The 17,184-nt window shown below is 49.5% G+C and overlaps 1 protein-coding gene across 4 annotated transcripts in view; it reads left to right on the top strand.

Annotated features, from left to right (window-relative positions):
- The window catches only part of MYLK (myosin light chain kinase), a 265,356-nt gene that overhangs the window by 150,218 nt on the left and 97,954 nt on the right, over positions 1 to 17,184 (top strand). For all 4 annotated transcript variants that reach the window (XM_059391085.1, XM_059391086.1, XM_059391084.1 and 1 more), the window contains 5 exons: positions 735 to 753; positions 1,791 to 2,326; positions 2,888 to 3,094; positions 7,759 to 7,893; positions 11,348 to 11,500. In XM_059391085.1, the coding sequence (XP_059247068.1) occupies positions 735 to 753; positions 1,791 to 2,326; positions 2,888 to 3,094; positions 7,759 to 7,893; positions 11,348 to 11,500 (1,050 nt within the window). The remainder of the gene's footprint in view (positions 1 to 734; positions 754 to 1,790; positions 2,327 to 2,887; positions 3,095 to 7,758; positions 7,894 to 11,347; positions 11,501 to 17,184) is intronic.

Here is a 17,184-nt window from a genome sequence, read left to right as displayed (position 1 = left end):
TACTTAATGACAAAATGATATGCTGCCTGGGATGTGTTTTAAAATAACTCCCAGAAGAAGCTGCTCTGAAATCCAAAACAAAAAGGAATAAAAAAGACAGGCTAAATGGTGCTATTTCCTTAGTCTGAGTGATGGCTTTCAGAGTTGGTTATATCCTCTCTACTATTGTACATTTTGAAATTTTCCATAATAAAATCTTTAAAAATGATGCATCAGGAAAAATATATGTGTATATAGTATTTTTTTTCTTTGAAGAACTGAATCCAATTACACTTTCTCTGTACATTTTTAAAGCAGGTATTTGTCAAAACAGATCATTTGGGAAGGTTTGTTTTTGAGGGCCACAAGTAACTTAAACTGTTTGGGTTTGAAATTTTCAGATGTTTATTTTGGTTTGTCCCTCAATTGGTTTCCTTCTGTGGCCGATGAATGGGACACGTCCCATGGCACAAGGGTATGGTCACCGAGACTTCCAGAGAAGGCCCAGGGCAGCCGTGGAGGCCTCGACGGTGTCTTAGAGCTGGAGATCTGACCAGCTCCCAGCTCATCCGGTTAATCCAAGCGGTTCAGCACCAGGGATGCAGAGGGAAGGTGGGAGGAGTGTAGATGGGGGCCAGGCAGAAGCTGGGGAGGTGAGTACTCCCTAAGAAATGAAAACCAGTGCTGTCTTATCATTGTCTCTTCTTGGTACATAAGATAGTCCACTAACAGTCTCCTCTTCTCCCTTCTTCCAGGTTTGGACAATGCCAATAGGTATGCCTAGGCTTTGTCATCACTGTTTCCATCTTGACATGCCCTGCAAGAAAAGAGAGGTTGTAACGGAGAAATGCCCTGAGTTTCTGAGTCCCTGCATAGGAGGGAGGGCTGACAGTCGGGCTCTTGTTAGGCTTGGTTTTGTTCTCCTGCCGTGGTAGGCCACACAGGCTTTGGTGCAGGCTCGCCAGCACAGCGAGACTCGAAGACACAGTTAAGTCCCGGTTAGCTGTCACTAGGGAGGGCGCTGGCTAGACACCTGGCTAGACGCCAGGTCCAAGGGGTGGGTAGATGCCTGGCAGAGGGAAAGGGCTTTTGGCAGAGCTGCCCGAAGCCAGAGTTACAAGCTGCGGCAGGTCCAAGGCAGAGGAAGGAGGTTAGAGAGTCGCAGAAACCCTTCCTGATTGCTTGATGTTTGAGTTCAGGCCCTTGCAGGAGAATATTAGCCAGGCGAGGAAAAGCTCAGGGAGGGTGTTCCCAGCAGGACAGTAGCATGTGTGAAAGTGGGGAGATGAGAGCCAGGGGGGCCCCCCAGGGGCCCCAGAAGAACATCGGTGTGGCAGCAGCCTGGCAGGCCGTGGAGATAGTCTGGTGAGGTCCAAGAGGCTCACTCAGGGCATCCTTGCGGGCTCCGTTGAGAAGCTCGGTCTTATTCTCACTGCAGCGAAGGTCAGCTGTGCTGCCATGCAGGCCGTGGATCAGAGGGCAGCCGGGACCAGGGTGAGGCGGTTGCATAGTGGAAACTGGGGTGGTGCTCAGGGGTTGGGGGGAGAATAAAGGCAGACTGGAGAAATGCAGATAGAACAGGCTCTGGATTGAGCTGAGGGCCAAGGAAATGGCAGGAATGGTGGCTTGCCCTTTGCCTTGGGAAGCTGAGAAAGCTGCAGAGAGAGACTTTTGCTCCTGCTGTCTTCATTCATGGGCTTTTATGATCCCTGGAATCCATGCTTGTGATGGGTAATGCTTGTGAGTTACCAGATAACCATTCTCTTTCCCCTTACTCTTTCCCATTGCCCTTCCCAACCACCACCAAACAGGTCACTGGTGAGAGGAACAAAGGCACCCAGTTCAGATATCAGGAAGGAAGTGACCAATGGAACCACACAGGGGACGAAAGTGGACAGCCTGGAGTCTGCCGCCGAAAGAAGGAACTGCTCCAGCGCCCAGAGGGGGAGCTCCCTGACCTGGGCCCCAAGTAGCCAGCCTCAGCCCCTGCAGGAGTCCCAGCCAGAGCTGTCCGAGGACTCATCCAGGAAGGCCCTGAGGAGCCCCATCTTACAGAAGACTTCTAGTACCATCACCCTGCAGGCTGCAAAAGTCCAGCCGGAACCCAGAGCACTGATCTCGAGCACCCTCTCGTCTTCTGGAGAAGAGAGGGAGTGGCCAGCTGCACCCCACCAAGCCACTCACCCTACCAGGCAGACTGGTCTGGGAAGCCAGGAGGTGGTGAGCAAGGTTGCTACCAGGAAAATCCCCGTAGAGAGCCAGAGGGACTCCACCTTCCCCAAATTTGAGAGCAAGCCCCAAAGCCAGGAAATCAGTGAAGATCAGACAGTCAAGTTCAGATGTGAGGGTGAGTAGAGCTAAGGAAGGTCAAAGTCCCACCTTGCCCCACCAGTGTAGCCCCTGGGAGGTCACTCCCTCCATCAGCCTGCAGTGGTATCTGCCCAGCCCCTTGGACTAGAACCCAGCCCACCCAGAAGCCACCTTATAAGAAGGACTCAGTCTAGTAACATACCTTGTTCTGCAGGAACACTGAGCAGTAGCCCACTGTTCATTGTTGGATATGGCATCGGCCCTGTGTCCTAATTCTTAACCACCCTAGAGGGGAAAACTCATCATCACTATCACCATCAAAAAACAAACCACAGGGGCTCCTGCTCTTTCCTCCCTTCTGCTGGCTTTGGCTGATCTGGAGACCTGACTTGTCGCCCTACATCCCTCCTCCCCACAGACCCTGCCTCCTTCTTGAGACGTTTACTCATGCACAGTGCAGGGGGAGGGGTAAGAGAGACTATTCAGGGGGAGGGCGGCTCACACCAGAATGAGCTTCTCCCTTGGGTCCAGCATCCCACCTACCCCACAAGCACAGTGCACTCTCAGGGAGCCTCACGTGCTTCACTTCGCCCTGTAGTTTCAGGGACCCCAAAACCTGAAGTGACCTGGTTCTTGGAAGGTGCCCCCGTGAGGAGACGAGAAGGCATGGTTGAGATGTATGAAGAAGGTGGATGCCATTACCTCTGCCTGCTGAGAGCACGGCCCAGGGACAGTGGGAGCTATAGCTGCACGGCCTCCAATGTCCGGGGCCAGGTGTCCTGTGGTTGGAACCTCCTGGTGAAACGTGAGTACAAGTCTCTAGTCACCCTGGGTTCTCTCTAGGGGGGCCATCCATGCAGGAGTGTCGCCTCTTTCTGCCCCCACACAGGGTGTACAAGCCCATAAAAAAGCATCATCCCCACCCACATGCTAAGCCCAAAGTCCTTGCTCCAGGACAGGTGACTCCTGACAGGGAGTTCACATCAGAGTCACCTCAGAATAAGCATGCGCAGGCCTGGCGACAGCTTCCTTTTCTGGGCCCTTCAGCTGTCCAGGGAGAGCCATGACTCACTTTTCTAACCACAGAGAATCAAACATTCACTAAATATACGCGTTGAGAGTCATATGAGATGATGTGGGATCCCGCTTCTTTTATGTTTATTGTAATAGCTGTTTATGAAAGTTGTGCTGTTCCTTGTGGGGATTTAAACACAACACAGTTTTATGACTCAGAAATAAATGATGTTTTAATGTTTTTAAAACAAAATCGACATTGTGCTGTTTGTATACTGCTTTCTGTTCTACCTTGCTCATGTTACATGAGCATTGTTCTATAGATTTCTTTCTAGATCATTTAATATTATTAAAAAACATGATTTTCATGGCCATATAATGTTTCCTAAAATAGTGTATCTGATGCAGCCATCAAAAGAAATGAAATCTTGCCATTTGCGATGACGTGGATGGAACTGGAGGGTATCATGCTTAGCGAAATAAGTCAAGCAGAGAAAGACAACTATCATATGATCTCCCTGATATGAGGAAGTGGAGATGCAACATGGGGGGTTAAGGGGGTAGGAGAAGAATCAATGAAACAAGATGGGATTGGGAGGGAGACAAACCATAAGTGACACTTAATCTCACAAACTGAGGGTTGCTGGGGGGGCTGCTGGGAGAAGGGGGTGGGGTTATGGACATTGAGGAGGTATGTGCTATGGTGAGTGCTGTGAAGTGTGTAAACCTGGCGATTCACAGACCTGTACCCCTGGGGATAAAAATATATGTTTATAAAAAAAATTAAAAGATAATTTTAAAAAAAGAATATTGTATCTGATTACACTTGCTCTTACTACTAAAGATTTTGATTGTTTCCATTTTTTCACTATTGTAACAAAATTGTGATAAATATCTTTGTACCCATCTATCTCTCTACAAAATTTCCTTCTTATTTTAAATGCCATTCAGGGACCCTTGACCCATCGAGGAACATATTAAACTACAAGGAGAGAGTCAGCAAATTTCAGGCTTTTAGAAGTTCAACGGATAAATAACCGTTGCCTGTTTTTTTAAACAAATAAATTGCAAGAAAAAGAGAAAAGGAGGGACAACCAACAGGAAACTTAGGTGAAAAGATACGTAAAAGATATCAGTAATCACAATCCATGGACTTTGTGTGGCTCCTGATAGAGACACCTTTTAAAACTTTGTTTAATGAGAACACCAGGAAAATTTGAGCATTCACAAGGTATTTGATAGAATGGAATTAGTGCCATTTTTAAGATAAGATTGCAGTCTTTTGGTTTTTTTTTTAATGCCTGTGTATTTTAGAGATATAAAATGAGTTACTTACTAGTGGAAATGATAGATGATATTTGCTTCCAAAATAATCCGTGTGTAGTGGGAGCTGGTGGGAGTACAAATGAAATGAGAGGGGCCATGAGTTGATAATCATTACATTTGAGAAACAAGTATATGGTAATCCACAGTACTGCTGTATTTCCTAGTGTATATATTTGAAATTTGCAATAATAGACTTTTCCGAAAAAAGGAAGGAGAAGAACTTAGTGGTTCATCCCTACAGTGGGATTCCATGCAGCCAGTAAAACGAATATTGCTGACCTACGGACTCTGATGGTGAAACATGTCCAAGATGCTAGGATGGGAGAAGAGCCAAGCGCAGAGCTGTAGGTGTCATATGTATTTGCATAAAAGGAAGAGAATCTGTGTAGATATGTGCAAAGAGATGCCTATGCATACATTAAACATTTCTGGAAGGGTCCACACGTTGCCTCAAGGAAAGGAAACTGGGGATGCTTAGGAAGAGGTGGGGAGTAGTCTTACTTCTCACCACATGGGTATTGTTGATTTACTTCTTTTTTTTTTTTAAGATTTTATTTATTTATTTGACAGAGATCACAAATAGGCAGAGAGGCAGGCAGAGAGAGAGAGAGAGAGAGAGGAAGGGAAACAGGCTCCCTACCGAGCAGAGAGCCTGATGTGGGGCTTGATCCATCGAGGTCTGGGATCATGACCTGAGCCAAAGGCAGAGGTTTTAACCCACTGAGCCACCCAGGTGCCCCGTTGATTTACTTCTTAATTGGCATTTTCACTCTGTCCATGAATTTCTTCTTAAGAAAGAGTCTCCATTCCATTTGGAGGTGGGAATGCCTGTAGGGTTCACAAGTCCAAGAGCCTGAGCCTCCTCAGCTGAGGCTCTGTGCAGGGGATGGACCTGCAGCATCATGTCCAGCAAAGGCTAAAAACCCACATGTTGGAGTGGCCGCTATGATTACGAAATGGAAGCTGTGCATTGAGACTATACTTGCAGCAAGTTTAGGGTGAAAGAGAATGTGGTCTTCAAAGCTCCCACAGAACCTGGGACGAACAGGGAGGGAATTACACATGCCGCCAAGCCAGCTCTTCTTACCAACAGTCAGCTGTTGGTTTTTGAATGCATGCCCTTCAGAATGTTGTGAGCCTTTGGTTAATTTCCGGAGTTCTGAAAAAGTGGATTTTGACTGTTTTGGCCAGTGTTCTTGTTGCTTGTGTGGAGGAGCGGATTTTCGGGAGCCCTTACTCTGCCTTTGCAAAAAAGTGCTTCTGGACTCCCTCTCCCTTTGGAGACACTGAGTATTCTAAAACCTTTCTGGACAACTTCACCAAGAAGTCCCCTGATGTGTGTTCTTTCCGCTTCTCTGGCATTACCTTCTTTCTCTGTTTTCTCCTGTTACCACATAAAACTCTGTCTCCCTTACCAGGACTTCTCTGTCCATCCCTTCCCCGCTCCCCAGAAATCTTACTTAATGATGATTCACTCTCCCACCATTTCTTCCGTCTGTCCCCCTGCCCGCATGCAGCGGCCTCTCCCTTCTCCCTGCAAGCATGCTCTGGTAAAAAAGGAAAGAAAATCTGCTTTTTGCTCAGTGGCTCCTTAAGCTCCCACTCCATCTCTCCACTGTCTTCCACCCCCAGACTCGTGGCAGGTCTTGTCTCCATGTGTAGCTTCTCCTTGATGGTAACAGCCAACACTCCACAAAAGCCTGCTCAGTGTGGCAGGCTTTGTGCTAAACGCTTTACCTCTGTTGTTCCATTTAGTTATTATCCTAGCAGTCCGAGGAGCTAATTATAGTCACACCCATTTTCCAGATGGGACTACTGAGCCGTGGTGAAGTTAAATGACTGGTCCAAGGTCACAGGCCTTGTAAAAGATGGCCTATTTCTAATCCATGTTGGCTTGACATGAAGTCCATGTTTTTTTCAATGGCTCCCAAAGGCCATTCCCTGTGAGGAATGTGACGCCGGCCGAGGAAAGGGATAGAGGTGGCCACACCTCTCGAGGTAGTCAGTCCATCCCTTCCCTTGGCACCAGACCCAATCGGATGCACCGTTATTCTGACTTAGTTGCTCTCCCACGGCCTACTTGCCCATAGGGGAGCTCTGGTGTGGAGGAGGGAGTCCAGAGACAGAGGTAGAGAGCCGGGTGTAAAGCCTGCCTTTGCTGGCCGGACTATGACAAACTACTAACCAGGTCTATAGAATGAGCCGAAGAAAACAATCTCATAGCACTGTCACAGTCTCATGTGGGAAGGTGCCTGGCATGTAGTAAGCGCTCATGTACCAGCTTTCGTCCTTAAACCCCTGCAATACAATATAGCTTACCACTCACCACTGCATGGAATAGCTTCTCCTGAGAGGCACAGGGGAGGCCTCTTCTAATCACCAAATCCCTTCACCGTTCTTGGCTCCCAGCCACTTTGACATTTCTGCAGTATGTTTTGCTTGTGGAAGAAACCATCTATCCCTATTCCTCTTAGTTAAGCCCCACCCCCCCAATCTACAAAATGCTTCCCCAGTCCACCTGTTGAGGGCTTCTGGAAAGTTCTGCTCAATGGTTCTCAATGAAAATATGCCTCAGAGTCCTGAGGGAACTTAGGAATGCATTGTCCCAGGCCCCAGCAGTCCTGAGCCATTGGCTCAGGTTGGAAAACTAGGACACGTGTGAGTCTTTGTTGTTTAATCCAGTCCTGGGATTGGAAAAAATAACACTTTAAAATTGAAATGTCCTCCCCAGTGGGCATGTTTGTCTCTGCAGTTACAAAGAGATTCTCAAGATTGTGCAGGTCCAGTGGCATGTGGTAAAGGAGAGAAGGGACGCTGGGGAGTAATGGGGGACCAGGAAAACAGGGAAGAAGGAGCTCTGTGGGTGCTCCAAGACAGGCGAGGAGGAGCCTGAGTCCCAGAGGAGGGGGCAGGCCCATGTCCTGAGCGCTTGTGGACCTGGGCTGCTCTGTGGCCATGAATAAGCCACTGCTGGTTTCTCCGTCTCTGGCCCCAGGTCTCTACACCTGTGGTGCAGCCTGCCTCCGAGCATGCAGAGAGGTTAAGGCCAAGCCAGGCTTCTGAGAAAGCCCGGTGCCTGTGCCCGCCGGCTGTGGTCTGAGATGGCCCGTGTGTTCTCTGCCCTTGCAGGTCTGGCTGCACTGGAGGTAGCACCCTCGTTCTCCAGGGTCCTGAAGGACTGCACTGTCGTCGAGGGCCAGGACTTTGTGCTGCAGTGCTCAGTGCAGGGGACCCCGGTCCCCCAAATTACTTGGCTGCTCAATGGTGAGTTCCCCCTGCTCCAGCCCCCTGGGCCCTTTGGCCCTGCTTGCCTTCTCACTTGGCTTGGCATGAACCTGCAGGGTACAGGGAGCTCACAGGACCATGGAGTCTGCTATTGGCTGGCAGGGGACGCCGGGCAAATTGCTATTCCTATCTGAGCCTTGAGCTCCTGCAGCATGGGAATAATGTCAACTGCCTCCCAGGGTGGGGGCTGTGAAGGTGAATTAGATCCTTTATATGAAACAGCTAATGTACGTGGGTGCACAAGCAACTTGGCCAGACTCACAGTAGGTCCTCAATAAATATTTGTTGAGTCAATAAGTAAGCAAATTAACAAATAAATGAACCATACTAGAAGTTACTCGTGGAAACTCACCTTTTATTTATTTATTTATTTATTTATTTTTATAAAATTTTATTTATTCCTTTGTCAGAGAGCGCACAAGCAGGGGCAGCTGCAGGCAGGGGGAGAAGCAGGCTCCCTGCTGAGCAAGGAGCCAGATATGGGACTCGATCCCAGGACCCTGGGATCATGACCTGAGCTGAAGGCAGCTCAAGGCAGCCCCCTCAACTGACTGAGCCACCCAGACATCCCTGAACCTTACCTTCTATTTAGTGACAGTTGGTTTTAGGATTTGTAGACCAGCAATTCTTTTTAATGTTATAGTCCTAGAGACATTCCAACTTTTTTTTTTTTTAAGGTCTTCTGAAAAAATTTGCAGTCATATATTATCACTCTTCTCTTGGTAAAAAAAGCCTTTTGATTCCAAAAGTATGGGAGAACTCTAATTTTAGAACTGAGAACAGGGGTGCCTGAATGGCTCAGTCTGTTGGGCATCTGCCTTTAGCTCAGGTCATGATCCTGGGTTCCTGGGATCAAGCACTGCATTGGGCTCCCCGCTTGGTGGGGAGCCTGCTTCTTCCTCTCCTTCTGCCTCTACTGCTCCCTCTGCTTGTGCTCTCTCACTCTCTCTGTCAAATAAATAAATAAAATCTTAAAGGAAACAAAACAGAACAAAACAAAACAAAAAAGAACCGAGAACAGTCCATCAAGTTGTTGATGTTGAATGGGGTCTGCTTTGGGAGCCCCTGCTTTGGGGATCCACAGGGAGGATGAAGGAAGAGCTCCCAGTCAGGAGACAAGGGCACTTAGCCTTCTCTGCCATCTAGGCTGGGGGACCTTGGACACCCCTCTTCACTCCCCGGACATCAGCCTCTTTATGGGTGAGGAGATGAGCTGAAACAGAATGTTTGGGACTCAGACCTCTCAGGGCTGATAGAACAGGCTCCTTTCGGACATTGGCACCTGTCAGCTATGCACCAAATTGCCCCAGCTGTTTCTACACTATTGACGTGTTACTTGTGAACCTCCCTAGTTGGTATAGTTTGCTTAGGCTTTGCTAGAGATTATCTCTAGTCAGTGAGAAAAGGTGAATATAGTTTTCCCATGTGTCATATTCTTGGACAAATAAGTGACAATTGAAGTCACCCTTCCCTCCGCACCTCGCTATGGACAGAGCTTCTATCGGATCCTGGAACTGACTACAAAGAGGCAGCCTCTTTGCAACTGGAACAGAACACGGACTTTAAGGACTAGTAATGCATCTGAGTAAGAGAGTTTCACTTCCCTCTGGCTCAGAATCCAGACCATGGGTCAAGAAACATTTTCCATAAAGCCAGATAGTAAGTATTTTCAGCTTTGCTGGCCATATTGTCTCTGTCACAACTACTCAGCTCTGCTGTTGTGGCAGCAGAAAAGCAGCCAGAAACAATATGTAGATGAATAAGTGTGACAGTGTTGCAATAAAACTTTATTTATGGACACTGAGATGTGAATTTCATACACTACTCACAGATCACGAAATATTTTCCTGTTGATTTTTTTTTCAACGATTTAAACTCTGTAACAACTATTCTTTGCTTTCAGGCTATACAGAAACAGGCTGCAGGTCAGATTTGACCCATGAGCAGTAGTTTGCGGACGCCTGGTCTGTACCCCTCAGGACCTGGAAAAGCCACCCTACCTTTTTATTTTTGGTCAATGTTGGCATTTCCACACCATTACCACTAGAGGGCGATCATGCTCAAGTTCTCTGGGCAGCTAACCAGTCTTCCCAGTCTCCTGGTGGGGAGAGTTATGTGGCTCTCAATTCTGAGTGCCCCGAGCCCGCAACTCCTTTCTGGAGCCACCATCCTATCCCATGTGTGTAGAGCCAAAGTGAGTTATGCTCCAGTAACAAAAGAGATCTCAAACACTTTGTTGGCACATTTCAACAGCAGAGACGCTTTGATAGATGTCGTGGAATGTACTGATGTTCTCAAGGAAGACAGGTTGTAGAGTATCATTTCTTTTCACAAAAAGCCAAGAGCTTTGTGTGTTCAGTCCTCTCGGTCGCCCAATCCTGGCCCCTGCCTTTCCCCAGCTCCCAGCCCCACCTTTATGAAGGGCAAACTCTCTTCCTTCCCACTCTATGGCATGCTTGCTTGGCAGTCTCTGCAGACTGTCATGGAGACGCGAGGTGTTGCTATGTGCAGAAGAAAACATTGGACTGCAGGGAGAGGACTTCTTTCTGCACTTTCTCCTCCCCCCCCACTACCCACCCCCAGTTTTATGAAGTGCAAACCAGGACCCTGGGGCCTGACAGGGGAAGCAACTGACAGTTGCTTCCTATATGGTGAGCAGACACATTCCTGTTCTGAGGCCAGAATCTTCAGTGATGAGATTTTTTTTTTCCCCTGGAAATAAAAGCTCACATCCTGGAATGATAAAGTCCCAGGGACGTATAGCATTAAGGAAACCACTGACGTTCATAGCATGCACTTCTATCTCCATGCAGGACTTTATGTGTCCTGAATAAAGGGCCTCTCATGGCAGGGACTCTGGAAAGAAGGGGCCAGAGTCATTTTTAGTTTCCCATATTTATCTTTTCCATGAACCCTAAAATGTACCAAAATGCACCGAATTGCAGCATCAGATTGAGGTCACACACTTGCTTTCTGATGAATATCTGTAGTGGGAAATGGACTCATTATTTCTGGAGACGTCTAAAAGGAGCCAGGAGCCTTCTGTTGTGCCTGAGGCTGGGCTCTGGGCCAGATGACCCTGTAAGCTTCTTTCCAGGCTCAGACTTCTGTGAAATCCAGGCTATGGATGTTGGGGCTGTTCCTTTAAACAAAATGCACAGAACTGTGCCCCCTTCCCTCCTGCATTTGCAGTGCTTCCAGAATCTCTCCCCACAGTCCTTCCAGCCCCAGCCTTGCTCCTGCGCCTCCACAATCACTGTCTCCTTCATCTCCCTCCCTAACACCTGGCTTCCTCTATCCCCTCATAGGGGATGGCCAAACACGTCATCAGCCCAGTGGGTCTGAGCAAACATGGTTGACTTGACAGCTGCAGCCCCACATTGGGGAGCCTCTCCCACCCCCAGCCTGAGCCTTCCTGTGCTTCCCTCCACAGAGCAGCCCATCCAGTATGCTCACTCCTCCTGTGAGGCTGGCGTGGCCGAGCTCCACATCCAGGACGCCCTGCCGGAAGATGACGGCATCTACACCTGTCTGGCCAAGAACACCGTGGGGCAGGTGTCCTGCAGCGCCCGGGTCACTGTCCATGGTAGGAGCCTCTGGGCGCCTCTCTAGAAGCACCTTTGATGCAGACACCTGCTTTGGAGAAAGAGCACCCTGCACCTGAAGGCAGGCAGGTGGAGGCAATGGCCTCTAGAGGTCCACAGTCACAAGGCAAAGGCCCCCTCCCCACCCCCTTACCCCAGTGGGGCTGAGGGAGGATGCAGTGGAAAGAGGCAAGGGCTCCCTTGGCTCAAGATGCTTCCAGAGTGGTAAGAAGTCCCCTCACGTGGAAAGGTACCCCAGGAGGAGTACTCGCATACCCCCTTAGGATTCAGGGGGTCTCACAAGTGCTGCCTCCCTCACTAGGGGCTTCAAGAGGGTCCCAGGATGTTCCCCTTTTCCTTGGCCCTGCTCCTTCCCACCAGCCTAGGCTGGTTTTCATACATCAGCAGCCTGGTGTCCAGTAATATGATTACCACGCTCATCCATTGATCCGCACCCAGCCCTTAGTCCCAGGAAGTTCCAGGGGAGTCACGGCACTTGAAACAGAACTGTCTGGGCTGTGGGGTCGGCAGGCATGGTGATGGTACCAGGGGAATGCTCCCCGGGGCTGGGGTGTCCAGGTAAGCCTGCTTCCCTACCTTTCCCCACCTCCCAGGTCCTAGGCCCCTGCTCCCTAGCATACTGGCAGGAGACCATGTCTCTTCCCTCTGCCCCGCAGGGTTCAGCTCTTGGGGGGTGTGGGGTGGTGCTCCCTATAACGTGGGCAACTGCCTTCTGGGAGGACACACGACCTGGTTCCACCGAAAAGGGCAAGGAGGAAATCACGTGCTGGTTACTGCGTTAAATACTTTCTCATTTAGACCTCAGCAGGCCTGGGGAGGCCCACGCTCTCCCTTATTTTAGACCAAAGGGTCTGGAGGTCTCAAAAAGCTTATGCAGCTCCCCCAAGCACACAAGCTGGTAAAGTCAGACTGGGCTTCGAGACACAGATCCTTGTGACTCCAAGCCTGTGCTCCGTCCTATTCCCTTTTCCAGGGTGTGCATTCACTGGCCCATGGGGACAGCCTGGGCCCTGTAGGCTGGGCAGCGTCACCCTATAAGGATTAGGGGTTGGTGCTCTGTGGGGCTCTTTGCCGAAAAGGGGCCCATTCCCAGGACTCCCCAATTTCTCTGAAGGGCGCTAGCATGGAGCCATCACCTGGCCTCTCCTTCCTTCCAGGAAGCCGGTCACACCCAGGAGGCAGCCTGATTCTGGCTACCCCCACCCCTGGAATCTGTCAGCTGGAATTCTGGCTTTGTCCTTACAGGTCTCCCTCCTTTCATGGCTCATTGAAGAGCCTCAGGAAATTGTGATAATGAAACAAAAAGAGATCTGAGCTTCATCTCTTGGGCCAGAGGAGAGACCCTCCCCTTCCCAACAGGGGGGCTCTCTTTGCAAGTCCACATGGCCTGCTCCAAAGCCTAGTAAGGGGCAAGAGGGCCAGAGTGACATCTGACGGATCTATTGCCCAAGACTCTCCCCACTGACTTCAGCCAGTGGCCTTGCTAATCCTGTGCCTGTCCCCACTTGCCTGGGTTTAGTTTGGATTAAAGAGACCCAGCTGAGCTAATAGTTCTTCTGGAGGTGGGGGTCCTTAGATGAAGGATCAAGGAGCCTTTGGGGCCGTTCTCCTTGTCCCCAGGTCTGTGGGAGAAGTGGGGTCTGTGTGACTGCCCATGCACACATGTTTTAAAGCAGAAACAGGTCCCCAGCAAGAGCTCTGCCAAGAGTCTTTGGGGTTTGCTCTGAGAACAGCCCCGCGTGAGTGAGAACTCCCTCCTGGTGTGGGGATTTGCTGGCCTGTGAAGGCCAAACAGAGGCTCAGATACCATAAATGGTGAAGCAGGCTGAGAGACGTGGCCACGCGCGGGCCGCAGGGCTGGGCTGTCGGCACAGGAGCCAGGCGGGCTGAGCCTGGCACAGGGACACCCCTGGCTCCCTGCCCTGGGCGGTCAGGCAGCTCAAGGCCATGTCCTACCCCATCCTCAGCTGTGGAGTTTTTTCTTTACTGGCAGTTCCTGGAGCTCTAGGTCTCTGGGGGCATCTGAGGGGTTGGGGGACCACAGGAGATACATTTGTTCCCACTGCACCGAGCGTGGTTCCAGCCTCTCCTTAGCTGCCCACGGCCTGACTTTTCTGTTAAGCCTCAGTGTGGCACAGCCACAGTCCCATCCTGGCTGGGGAGCTGACTGGCCTAGAGTGAATCCTGCTGCACCACTAGGTTGCCTGGTCACGGGGGCACCATTCGACCCTCAGGGCCTCTCTTTCCTCTTCCATGCAATGGGGACACTGATAGTCACAGTCCCCAGTACTGAGGATTGAGTTAATGAATACACGGAATGTCCTCAGAACAGAGGAAGGGCTCGATGTGTGCTGTTGCAATTTTGACCAACAGACTGCCCCCCAACCTTTATATACGGTAAAATCATTCAAAATGCCAAGTCTAAGCGGTTTTACAAAAGGACCAACTTTGCCACCGTGGGTGGGCGGCGGTTGTCTGTCCATCCGTGTGCCTGTTCATTTGTTTTTAGGAAGGAGCAAGAATCCAGGAATTCTAGAGGGAGGGAGGCACCTGGCAGAGACACTAGAGCCTGAGGAGGACCCCATTCTAGGGACTCTGGCCACGAGAGGGCGCCCTTGCGATCAGCTTTCCGGGGAGGAGGCGGTTTCCAGGGCGGCTGTGCTGCAGGCTCGCTCAGCCCAGAGCCCCGCATATGCTCGGCGGAACGCTAGGTGTGGGTGCTCTTTCTCACCTCGTTAGCCTTTTGCCAAGGTTTTGCAATCATCCAGAAATCGCTGGCCCAGCACTCTGATGTGATTTCTGCGGCCACTTTACCCAGCTTTCTCTGCCTCTTCTCTGCAACCCCTTTCTCCAAAATCTCCCTCTCTCCCCAGCAAATGTCCCTTCCTTTAGGAAGCCCTCCCCGGGAACCCCAGAATGAGTCCTCTCGCTGGCTAAACTTCCCCTATCATTGTGCTTATTTGCCAATAAATCTGTCCCTAAGTCCCTGCTTTGGGCCAGACATCATTCTGGGGAGGCCCCAGTGAGCAGGGCAGACACACTCTGCCTTCCAGGTGCATGCGTTCTGATGGGGAGACGCACCATTATCACCACCTAGTTTAGTCATGTACTGACGGAGAAAGGTAGAAGGGATCCTTCTGGAGGATGAGTGAGGAGCACATTGGGTGGTGAAGGAAGGCGCTAGGTGGAGGGGACTTTTGAGCATAAACTTCAGGGAGCTGGAGAAACAGGGCTCCAGGCAGGCGGGACAGCAGGTGCAAAGGGCCTAAAATTGGGAGCAAGGTCAGCCTGTTCAAGGAACAGGCAGGTAAGCCAGGGTGGAGGGAGCAAAGTGAGAAGGAGTTCAGAAAGAGGGGCAGGGGCACGTCATGCAGGGCCTCTAGGGGTAAGGAGCCCACATTTTATTCTAACTGTGGGATTTCACTCTAATTGCTGGTTTGTCTTCCCTACTAGACTGTAAGCTCCCTGCAGGCAGGGACCCTTTCTTAGTCATTATTGCCTGTGAATCGGGGCCTCCTCTGTGAGACGGTGTTCAGGGAATGCTTGAAAGCACACAGCAGTAGACGGCCTCTCTAGAAGTATGTCACTTTACCTCTTGACTTCCCTGGGGGCTCAGTGCTCATTGGAGTGTGCCAGAAACCCACCTGCTAGCTCTCAAGAGTCCCTCAACCAATATTCCTTCTCTCTTCCCTCCAGCCCAGGATTAAAAAAAAAAAAAAAAAAAAAAAAAAAAAATTCCCCAATAGTTAGCCAGGCAATGAAAGCCTTTCCCCACCAACCCAACCTAAGAAGAACACTAAAGGATGATTAATCTAAATTCCTACAGAGCCTAGGACGATCTGAGAGGGGAGTAAATATTTCTGCGTATTTGGACTGAGTCATTGGGGTCAGGGGGAGACTTCCTCAGGCTAGAATACTTTAATTTATCTCCCCCTGGAGTATCTTTGTCAAGGCTAAAATTCTTAAGTGACTAGATTTACTAACTTGCTAACTGTGCCCATTTTGACTTTAGTGTTTTAGTTTAATGGTGTTTATTTAACTGAGGGCTTGCTGGACCTCTTAAAGGCACCTAAGGACATAAAATGTGGGGAAGGTTTTAAAGAAACTGCTATCTAGAGTAAAAAGATGAAACTTAGAGCATCAGTAGAAGCCCAGTTCACTCTCAGGTTATTAACAGGTGCTGAGTGGGGCAGCGCGGAGCCCTGACAGCCTCCCATGCCCACCTCTCTCCCAAATGAAGCTCGGGAATTTCAGATACTATGTAATCTGTCCAGTGGTGTCTCCCCTCGATAAACTCTCAAGCACTGGAAACATTTCTGATACTTACATTAGCTAAAGAGAAATGTACTGAAGGAGGATAAACTTTGGTTTTAATTTTTTTTTGGTCTGTCTTCGAAGACCCTTAGCCTGTCCACACACATCTGTCCCAGAAATCTTTTAAATTCTAGAAAGGCAAGCAGATAAATGTTAAATTATTTTATAACCAATGTTTTCATTTAATGTAGTTTGAATACAGCAGAAACGGGGTCCTGCATCACAGGAAGATTTCTGAGTGTATGCGTGTCCATATCACAGAACTGAAGCCTCGGTTTACTAATTGGACAATAAGAGATGCAGAACTATCTAGTTGTCCAGCCCCCTGTTGGCCGAATCTGTCCTTTGCTTGCTTGGAGGCCTTGGTCAAGAACACCATCCAGAATAACAGCTTTGTGTCCCTAAAAGCAAAATGTGATCCACGCTATGACTGTATGATGGTATATGATGGTGGTTTCCAGGCCCTCCTTAGGAAGGAGCGCTGGGGGCTTTGGCTGCTGTACTTTTATGTTGAGCATTTGACTGTAACTTCTGAGTCACTCAGAAGGCTGTGGTGGCAGTGATTCCTGCTTCCCGTCCAGCACCCCTGCCATTACTGGTCAGAGATCTTTTGGGGACTGTCCTACGTCATTGTTTCTTTTTGTTCTCTCTTCGCACACTTCTATTCCCGTTTGCTTCTCAGGTTCTAGAGAAGTCAGTGGGAGGGGAGAAAAGCCAACAGACCAAAGCTCTTTTTATGATATAGAAGTAGAAGTTTTGCCGAATCACCAAGTAGGTTTATTTGGTTAGGAGAGACTTTTGTTGGAAGAGAAGTTGAGTACTAGGGATTTACACCTTGCATAAATGCCCTGCTCATAGCAAGAGGCTGGGTGAAGGTAAGCTTCCTTTGACGAGTCCTCTAGAGTCAATGGTCAACGTCATGGCATGTAGGGAAAGGAGGCTAGTCTCTGATTTTGAGCACCAAATAAAGAAGGGAGAACTGTGCTTCCAGAGCTCCCCTTCAGATGGTGATTTACTGAATTTCCATACCCTAAGAGGGCTTGGAGTGAACCAGGTTGGCTGTTGGAATGGTATTTTGCATTGTAACGACTAAGCAAAAAAGCTCAGCAGTGGTTTCCAGCTGTGCCTTTGCAAGAGGTCTGCGTCTGTCCATGAGAGGTTTAAGGAGGGAGGGTGTTAGGAAGTAGGGGAGAGCCTTCCACAACCATTTTCATTTGGTGAATCCAGGGATGCAGGCAAGCTGCTACAGGACAGGGTCTGAGGCTCTAAGAGTGGGACTTAGTAAATGGCCCTGATGACAATAGGCAGGGGTCCTTCTAAAGGGGAGAGTCCTGGGAGCAGGGGGCGCTCC

This window comes from Mustela nigripes, chromosome 2, assembly GCF_022355385.1.
Source record: "Mustela nigripes isolate SB6536 chromosome 2, MUSNIG.SB6536, whole genome shotgun sequence".
Classification (NCBI taxonomy): domain Eukaryota; kingdom Metazoa; phylum Chordata; class Mammalia; order Carnivora; family Mustelidae; genus Mustela; species Mustela nigripes.
Note: the sequence above shows the minus strand (reverse complement) of the source record. Positions and strands in the feature narration are given on the sequence as shown.